A 10,268-nucleotide genomic window follows, 5' to 3' on the forward strand; every position below is an offset into this window, starting at 1 on the left:
ATAGATTAATTCGTGTATGAAAAGTTGAAAACTAAATTCTTTTATATTTATTTTGAATTAATTTGAATTTTATGAGGATATATATGAATTTGAAATGAAAAACAATGCCAAATAATTGTAAGACATAGTGTATCGTTTTAAATGGCAGTAATTAAAACTCGACTTGTTCAATTTAAGTTTTATAGGTATACTAGTTTGAGGTCCGTGTACAATACGAGTAGTTCTTGAAAATACAATATTTAATAAACAATCAGTATACAAGTAGCAATAAACCCGTAAACACTATTAATACAATAGCTGCACAATAGTCTTTAAAACAATTTTAAAGTAAAATATAATTATAAACATCAAATGTTTGAAAAAAGAATAGAAAGTAAATATTAAATTAACAAATTTAAAGCATAAATTTTAAGAATGGTAATTATTATTTTACTATTATAATTTTGTTAAAAAAGGTGAGGATTAGTGTAGGAGTGACAAGTGGCAAAACTTGTAGCCTTTTATTAGAGAGTATAGATAGATATGAAGAAATCAAGACATGGTGTATCTGTGTTTTTTTTGTAACGACGATTTTTTTTAGTTCTTGTCGTTTATGGAACTTGAATCAAATTTTTTCAAATTCATCTAAGATAGGGTGTTTAAAGACTTTGTCTTTACCAATTGACTACCAACCCATTGGTACATAGTCTTTCGTACATGGAAACTATATTCTTTTAGTATATTTCGTTTTAAATTAATTTGAATTTTACAAGGATATATATATATATATATATATACGCCAGTTTGTTTTTATTGTTCACCTAGATTTTCATCCCGGCGTGTTGCACCGGGGCAGCTGGCAAAATCCAAACGTTATGACGATGAGTCGACATGAATTCGGTCAATACCAGTTGCGTTCGTAACAATATAGACACCATTGGTAAAATTTGAGGGTTAAAACCCAAAATATTAATTCGTCAAATTAACATATAAAAGCATTAACATATAGAAAAACAAAATATTTAAACGATGTTTAGTTGGTTGGCCAACCCAGGTGGTGGTAAAACCAAAACATTGTCGGTCTCGAGCATTGAGGCGGTAACTTGACATGAATTTGATCGATTTTGATTACGTACCTTACCGTATTGGAACTAAAAACGAAAAAAAATAAAAAACTTGAGGTGAACCAACGGCCAATTGGGGGCGGGGGGGGGGGGGGTCGGTAGCGTTGTCGGTCATGGGCTTTAAATAAAGCCGCGAGTGTGCGCGAACTCGGCCGATTTCTTTCAGATTTGTTACGGTACCGGAACTAAAAAAATTGACGTTTGATCAGTTTCCATTACGTTTATTGTGGTATATAAACTAAAAAAAATACAAAATTCACCGACCATTTTGGTTCCGCCAAGTGGCCCAATAAGCCACTTGCGGCACCAAACTTGTAAATTATATATAGTTATAATTTTACAAGGATATATATAAACATAAATCTCTAAATATGTCTTTCGATACAACATTAGATGATACACTAAAAATATGGTAACAACTGGAGTGAATCAATAAGGTGAGGGGCTTGCGAATTAGGACTGAGGTTTATTTGGAGAGAAAAACTGATAAAACTGCCCATCACGTGAGGGGCACGATGATTGGTATAACGACCAGGCTTAACGGGGTTAATGAATTCGGGTTTAATTGCAAGTGAAACGAAATCACATGAACGAAAATCACAATTTGAAATTATTAGACTAAAACCGTAGATTTGGACAAACCACATGGATTGAAACCGTAGTTTACTCTAAATAGTATTATGAGAACATAAACGGTACAGTAAGAACAATACGAACCAATCATCAATGGAAGAAGGCTTTCGATCAGTAGAAGAATGTGTAGTAAAAGAGAATCAATAAGGTTTTGATCGACAATATATGGATAGAAATAAAGAGATTACGATTACATGGGAAAATAATGCGGGTTGTGTTCGGTTAAAGATCCACGTGTTTTTAACAATGAATCAACTAAGTACGTTTTATAAGCTAAAATGTTTCAGATATCTATAAATGTTCTCTTATATATATAAAAATGGTATAATTTATATAAGACAAGTTAAATAATGAAAATGTTCAGTTTATAAAAATGGTTTATAAACAAATCTATTTTTTTTAAATAAATATGTTTTGTAAAAGCAATTATAAAAATCATTAAGCAAATTATATAAAAAAGAACTTTAAAAAATATGTATAATTAATGTGTAATTAATAGGAGAGAGAGACGTGAAGAAATAATAAGAATGCATAAGAGAATAATATATGGCAAAGGAAAATTTTTTATTTATTATATAGTATATATATATATATATACTAGTTTGATCCTCCCATGTTACGGGAGTTTATTCAATTTTTTTAATCGTTTTGCTATTTTATGATAATTTATCTTTTAACATAGTTTTGTTTTAAGTTAATACATATATATTAGTTTGTTACTATATTTTTTAGTGTTTGGGTTTTTTCAATTTAGAGTGTATGTTTTTTAGTTTTTTAACGAACAATATAAACCAACACGGGCATGTTGAACATAAACACAAATATTTGTCTACTGAAAAAGAGGGCGTTGATGTAGTTGACGATGGTGGGTAGTATTGGAAGTTAACCGTCAAATGAGATGATAGACAAGCAACAGAGAACATGTAAAAGAGATAAATTAAATTAGGGTTTAACGATGAAAGTGTTTACCAATAAATGAGATCTTATAACCCATTTAAGGGCTATTATTGTTTGGTAAGACCTATAACACGTGAAAATTATTCTTTGATGATTAAGGGGTTATTTCACAAATAAATGAGATGTTATAACCCGTTTAAGTGTTATCCGGGTTTGATGAGACCCATGACCCGTAAAAATTATTGTTTGATTATGAAAAAGTTTCACAAATAAATGAGATGTTATAACTCATTTAAAGACTATCAGGGTTTGGTAAGACTCATACCCGCTAATTCGGGTCAAATGCATGAGAAGACTTTATTTAGAAATCAAGCAATCTGGTGGCTCTAAAAAAAATTTTTTTTTTTTGGGGGGGGGGGGGGACCTAAGAGTAACACCTAGGATTTCATGATAAGCAATTGAATAGATAGTTAGATATTATATTCAAATATTAATTTTTTTAGGTTATATGATAAACCCACAAATTTGGAAAGAAAGCATGAGAAGACTTTATTTTGAAATCAAGCAATCTGGTGACTCGAGAGGGATGGGGGAGCGATGTTAGGACGGCACATAGGATTTTATGGTAGGCATTAGTTTAAAAATATTTATTTGATATGTAAATCCCTATAAAATTGGGTGTAGATTGAATAATATAGAAATATAATTATATATTATATTGTTATTATTATTATTATGATAACATATATATAAATAAATAACATGTATATGAGAATATATCTCCATGAATGTGCGTATTAACGTTAATTGCCGTTCTTATAATCTGTTTAATTTGTAATTGAAATTTGTGAGATATCTAGTTTTAATTTTTTATTAATTAATTATATGACATAGTTTTTTTGAATGACGGATAAAGTATATAAAGTTAAAAGTATTTGAATATTATTTTATAGTATTTGAATAAAATAGATATGAAATTTGTGAGATATTTAGTTCTACTTCTGTTATATTTTAAATTATTGTTTAATAATTAGTATTTTACGTTATTTATTATATTCAAATATTAATTTTTTTAGATATATATTGAAATCACCTTATACATACATCAACATATTTGCATATATTAAAATATCTACATGAGCATTTGCTTTAAGTTTTTTTTTTACATTTATGTTTGTTGATCGTTAAAAGAAAATAAAAATTTCTGCAAGCGTTTTGTGATATATAAGTTATGTCTCATTTAAAGAAACATCAAAGAATTAGATTCAAAGCATAATCGCACCATATTCATATCTTAGAGTTACGATATATATCATATAGTAATGAAATAACAAAATAAAAGCTATCAAATATGGAATTAAACAAGGGTTTCTATGTTCGAATTTAAAACTCAAATGGATTTTAACGCACTTGCAAAAATCTGCAAAGATGGGTCCATCAATCCCAAAATCTTTGACATGGAGACGAATGGCCCGTACACGAAGGAGGCGCCCATGAGGAGAAAGGTTGATCCGTGGGAAGCCGGTGAGGTCGTCAGTTTTTTACTAAAAAATTTTATGATGACGATCTATGAGCTTCGAGTTATTGCTATAATTTTAGCCTTTTGAATCTCATCAAAACTGTATATTTAAATGATTAGTTATTTTATAAAATTAACCAACCAATTGCTATCATGAAACTACGGAAAAGGAAAACATTAACATATCCAACAATCAATGATTTAAAGCACAATCACATCAAATATAATATAAAAAATGATTACTTTTAACATCTCATTAAAAACAATTTTGTTTTTAACTTTTAAGATACATAGACTGCTAAGGCTAGTCAAATGTAACAATTAAAAAAAAAAAAAAACTTAGTATTTCAATATTTCACAATGAGGTACTTACTCTGCAGACTGCAACAAATATAAATACACATGGCATGTTGCTGTGTTGTACGGATGAATAACCCATTTACCAATTTCCTTTTTCTTTTTCTTTTTCATTATTATTATTTTATTATTATGTAAAAAAATACCAATTCTTACCTACTTGGCCACAACATTTCGCTAATTCCTAATATCTCTCTCTCAAAATTTAAATAAATATATTTGGGTTTTAAAGAATCATTAATTAAAATTCTAAAACCCTTCTTCACCAAACACATTCAACACCCAGGGTCAAGATTCTCACTCGCACCTCATCAATGGCCGACGACACTGAACCGGCCGGTCCGATTTCCAACCGATCAAGAAATCGCAAAAGACCGCCACCGATTCCCAACCAGAAAGTTGAAGTAATGTTATACCCATTTCAATTTTACCCTCAATTTTATTATTCTATCGTTTTTTTGTATGTTTTTGGGGGTTTCGATCACCGATTGGTCAAATCTTGACTTTTGGTTTGTGGGTTTTGTTAAAGGCTTGATTTTTTAGGGGTTTTGAGCTGGGTTTGTGTTATTTTCTTGTTTGACTGATTGCATGCCTACATTGTATTATCGGTGGCTTATTTGGTTATTAATTTGGAGGTGGGGTGGTATAAGGAATGCTAATTAATGTGATTAAATTTGGGGTTTTGTGTTTGATTTTGGTTTGTGAGTTTAAAGATGTTAATTTGATAATATGTTTAATTGTTTGTGTATAAAATGGTAAGAACTTTTTTTTGGGGGGGGGGGGGGTGTATGTATCAGAATATATGTTTTTAGTTGGTTTTGTTTAGTTTTTTGTATGTGTGAATGTGTAATTATGAAAATTATATCAGGTGAGGAGTATTGAAGACGGGTTTGAAGGCTCGTGGCACCGTGCGACTGTCATTGATATTAAAAACCAAAACCGTGTGGTCAAATACGACCGTGCTTTCTGTGATGATGGTTCTGAGAACCTTGTTGTCTCGGTCCCGGTTTTGTCTCATAAGTTTCGTGGCAGGATAAGGCTTAAGCCTCCTCGGGTGAATGTTAATCTAAAGTGTCTTCATTATGGTCAGTGTGTGGATGTGTTTCATCAGGATGCATGGTGGGAAGGTGTCGTTCTTGACCATGATGACATGTCGGATGAAAGATCGGTTTTCTTTCCTGATATTGGTGATGAGCTTAAAGCGCGGGTCAAGAATATACGGTTGACCCGCGATTGGAATGCGGATACGGGTGCATGGAAGTTTCGTGGAGATTGGGTTTTTCTTGAAGTTGTTGAGGAGTTGGAGGTTGACTGGCCCGTTCTTGTTTCGGTTAAACAAATTTGGTATGAATTGAGGATGAAAAAACAGTTTAAGGAAGAAATTAAGGAGTGGATGTGTGAGTTTAAGGATATATGGAAAGAGCCCGTTAAGGAGGTGGTTTTAGATAATTTGAAGTTGACAATGGTGGAGTTTTTTGGTCGGCTGGAAGTCTTGGATGTTAACAAACGGTTTCTTGATTCGATTGTGAACATCAAACCGTCTTTCTTTTCATCTTTTGGTGATCTACCCTTTGATCCAAATCTTTCACTTGTTGAACATAAGTTTAATGATGATAATGATGATGGTGATGATATTGATGATGACATGGCTCCACCGGGTTTTTCAAATAATGAGGCGGTTGTAATCACTGATGATGATGACATGGGTGTACCGGGTTTTTCAAAAAATGAAGCGGTTGTTATCACTAATGAAGATGACATGGCTCAACCGGGTTTTTCAAAAAATGAAGCGGTTGTTATCACGCCTGAAGCAGATGAAAGTTATAAATGGACTCAAATACATGACTTTTATAAGTTTGAACCCGATCTAGTGGTGGGGCCAGAGTGTTGTCCCGAGTCAATCTCACGGTACTACACGAGCAGTCAGAATAATAGGCCCCCACAAGCGTTGACACCGAAAGTCAGACAACATTTATTGTACCTTGGTTGGAAAATCGAGCTCAAACGAGCTTTTTTTGGGTCAAAAGAGAAGCCCGGTATTCGATACCGGTATACCGACCCGACTGGAAAACAATATTATTCACTTAAAATCTTATGCAACGATTTATGCACTCCTTCATTCGAATGCACCTCTTTGGAGTCATACCAACCACCACCACTGCCACCGCCGCCACCACCACCACCACAGGTCAACATGGATGTTGACTCTGAATACTGTCCACAAGCGGTGTTTGACTATTGTTCTATGACATCAGAAGAACATCGTGAATGGAGACAAAATGACGTTGATGTTCGGGACCTTCAAATACGGGCCAAGAAACATCTTTTTGCTTCCGGATGGTCAATGTATCATTCTGGTGACGGCCGTAAACGTATCGTGTACCAATCACCAAAGGGGAAAAGGTTTAACTCGATTCGTACAGCATGCAAATTTTACATATCGGAAAACTGTTCTGAAATCAACACCGAAACGAGTGAAACAAATGGTCAAAACACTAGCAAAGAAAATGGGATCGGGAAACTTTTAATCAAGAAAAAAGACGGTGTTTTGAGTATTGAAGTCGTGGCAAAACGAAAAGATTCTCTGTTAAACAAAATGTACGAAGAAACCGAAACTAAAAACTCAGTTTCTTCTAGAAAGTCACGGGTTTTGAGGTCGAGTAAAAGGGCCCGTGAGGATATATGTCCAACGTACCAAACCCCACGAACCGTTTTATCTTGGTTGATAGATAATTCAGTTATTATACCGCGGTCAAAAGTGCAATATCGGTGTAGGAAAGATGGGCATGCAATGAAGGAGGGTCGGGTGAGTCGTGACGGGATTAAATGTAATTGCTGTCAAACGGTTTTTAGCGTGTCGAAATTTGAGTCGCATGCGGGAAGCAATAATAGACGACCCTCGGCTAACATATTTTTGGAAGACGGTAGGTCGTTACTCGACTGTCAGTTGCAGCTTAAACGTGACCGAAATGCCAAGATATGTAAAGCCGAATCGCATAAATTGAAGGGCAACCGACATAAATTAATAAAAGATAATGATTATATATGTTCGGTTTGTCATTATGGTGGGGAGTTAGTTTTATGTGACCAATGCCCGTCTTCATTTCACACACATTGCTTGGGATTAACGGTAACACTTATTTTCCTTTAATCCTTCAAGATCGTTAATAACTTAATACGATATTTAGAGTTTATGTTTACAGATATTATTATTTTTGACTTGTTTTAGGAGGTCCCGGATGGTGATTGGTTCTGCCCATCGTGCTGTTGTCGGATATGTAACCAAAATAAATGCAGTGATTGTGAGGAAGAAACGGATAGTAACATTCTAAACTGTGAACAGTGTGAAAGAAAGTGTATGTGTATTTAAATTTCTTCACGCTTTGTTATATTTAGCAATATTTTTATGAACAATATTTTCTGCAGATCATGTTGGATGTTTAAAACGAAAAGATGGGGTCTTGAAGCCCGAGAGTTATTCTCAAGTAAACTGGTTCTGTAGCATGAGATGTGAAGAGGTACATATGATAATAATATAATTCTATTTTAAGTTTCAGACTTCAGTTTTGGCAGTAATCTGATCCACCTGTCATAAAATGTTTGCAGATATATCTGGGCATTAACAAGCTCTTAGGAAAGCCGACACCGGTGGGTCAGGATGACTTGGTATGGACAATATTGAAACATAAAAGACCCGATGGCGCAAATGATGACACCTCACATATGGATGAAATAACAGAAAGTTATAGCAAGCTGAATATTGCTGTTAGTGTGATGCACGAGTGTTTTGAACCCGTTAAGGAGCCTCGGACCCAACGAGATATAGTTGAAGATGTTATTTTCTGCAGATGGTAATATTAAGTTTTAATATTACCAAAATTCTAGTTATTTAGCACTGTTAAATTATGGTAACCGTGTAAACTAATTGCAGGTCGGAGCTAAACCGTTTGAACTTTAAGGGATTTTATACAATTCTTCTTGAGAAAGATGATGAGCTCGTTTCAGCAGCTACGATAAGGTAATAATGTAATTATAGAGTTAGATTTATTGATATTGATGTTTCCTTTTATTATCTAATTATTTGACACATTTATTGTATTTTATTTTTATTGTTACTGTTATAAGGATTTATGGAGAAAAAGTTGCGGAACTCCCGCTTATTGGTACAAGATTTCGATACCGTAGACGTGGCATGTGCCATGCGCTTATGAACGTGCTTGAAAAGGTAATATCTTGTTTTTTATCATTATTGAAGAATTTATTTGTTTTTTTTATACTTTTATATTTTCGTGGCTTTTCAGAAACTTGTGGAATTAGGAGTGGAGAGACTGGTTTTGCCAGCTGTCCCGAGTGTGCTACAAACTTGGACCTCATCCTTCGGTTTCTCTGTGATGACCGAAGCACAAAAGCTGGACTATCTTGGCTACACGTTTCTTGACTTCCAAGGCACGCACATGTGTCAAAAACTGTTGGGTAACGCTCAGCTGTCTGCAGAATCAAGCATATCAAGAGGTGGAATTTTCGTAACATATTTATATTAGTTAATTCCAGGATCTACAAAACGAATAAAATTATGTATGTTTATGCAGGTAATGTTCATGAGAATATTAACGGAAGCAAGGTTATAGATTTAGACGGTGACGTCGGTGCGGTTTCTGAAGCGTCTCAAGCTGATAAAGTAGACGAGATGATGGTTGATCAACATTCCTTAAAGTATGTTCTGAAACTAATTAATGATACGAGTTTCCTATTATTAATGATTTTTCTAACCACTCTGATTGTGCTAGTGTCGGTCAAGCTAACGAGACCAACAACGACAACAGCTCAGCAGCGCCTCTTGAAGTCTTGGTAATTTAAATTAATCTACACGCGCTCCCAATTACTTTTATTATCTTAAATTGCGAAATATATATATAAATTCTTGTTTGCAGGTGAACCAACCGTCACAGGTTGAATATCAAAGTGAAATAAGCGTCGAGTGTGCCATGGAAGCATCAAAACCGAAGGAAGATGATAGCAACGGGCACCTGAAACGCTATCAGCGACGGAAATTTGTTTCTTGTGAGAGCTGATCATGAAAAAAGAAAGTAAATATAAGGTTGTTGGTTTTTTTGGAAAACGAGATGAAGATGGTAAGGTGTTTATTAGGTGTAAAGTAAGTAGTGAAATATGTAGATTAAATCGAGACGGGAGTTGGCTTTCATATTTATGTACATCTTGTCCGTAGAGCTCCGAATTTTGGGTTTTTGTTTGGATATGTTGGCGCTTGCGGTTTCAGTATGGCGGGTGATGATGCATTGTGTTTAAAGCTTGTGTTCTTGATGTAGGAGTGTGCAAACTGCAAATGTTATGAACCGGAAAAATCAAGTTTTTTTAAAAACTGTTGTTTTTCAAAAAATAATTATTTAATATTAAAATTCAAGTAAAATGGTTTTCAACTACTTAAAGCTAATTTAGCGGTTTTAAATTCAGTTCTCCTATGCTTGGGGAATACTAGAACTAAGGTCGAAGTGAGACATAAGAGTCCACTCAGGCGAGGGTGTTGTGGAAGCGCTAGACGTTGCTTGGAATTCATTCACGTTGGGTATTTTACTAGGTAGCAACAGGAAGGTGGTTGCGAGTTACAACAGTTTGAAAGTTCTTCACGCTCATGGAGCGGGAAATTCCCGCTAATGGCAAGCGGGTTACTACTTGAAAGTAGGAAGTTCATATAATTGGGTTCCTACTAAGGGTTTATGCTAGCTTAGTTTCTGTTGAGC

General features: G+C 34.1%; 1 protein-coding gene across 1 annotated transcript; it reads left to right on the plus strand.

Annotated features, from left to right (window-relative positions):
* Positions 1-4,734: 4,734 nt before the first annotated feature.
* LOC143542123 (uncharacterized) lies at positions 4,735-9,799 on the plus strand. Its single transcript, XM_077034792.1, has 11 exons — positions 4,735-4,913; positions 5,378-7,639; positions 7,739-7,865; positions 7,936-8,027; positions 8,116-8,360; positions 8,441-8,527; positions 8,635-8,734; positions 8,811-9,021; positions 9,099-9,222; positions 9,297-9,357; positions 9,441-9,799. The coding sequence occupies exons 1-11, from the start codon at positions 4,824-4,826 to the stop codon at positions 9,579-9,581; spliced, it is 3,540 nt and encodes a 1,179-aa protein (XP_076890907.1). The 5' UTR covers positions 4,735-4,823; the 3' UTR covers positions 9,582-9,799.
* The last annotated feature ends 469 nt before the right edge of the window (positions 9,800-10,268 follow it).

This window comes from Bidens hawaiensis, unplaced genomic scaffold, assembly GCF_021521415.1.
Source record: "Bidens hawaiensis isolate Kalapana, Puna unplaced genomic scaffold, B.hawaiensis_p1.1 tig00012782_1, whole genome shotgun sequence".
Classification (NCBI taxonomy): Eukaryota; Viridiplantae; Streptophyta; class Magnoliopsida; order Asterales; family Asteraceae; genus Bidens; species Bidens hawaiensis.

Excerpts from the sequence above, each read along its gene's own strand:
- LOC143542123 (XM_077034792.1), top strand. The coding sequence starts at position 4,824 with ATGGCCGACGACACTGAACCGGCCGGTCCGATTTCCAACCGATCAAGA. Across the intron at positions 8,361-8,440 it reads GATGTTATTTTCTGCAGATG|GTCGGAGCTAAACCGTTTGA; the intron begins GTAATATTAAGT and ends AACTAATTGCAG. Across the intron at positions 9,223-9,296 it reads GTTGATCAACATTCCTTAAA|TGTCGGTCAAGCTAACGAGA; the intron begins GTATGTTCTGAA and ends TGATTGTGCTAG.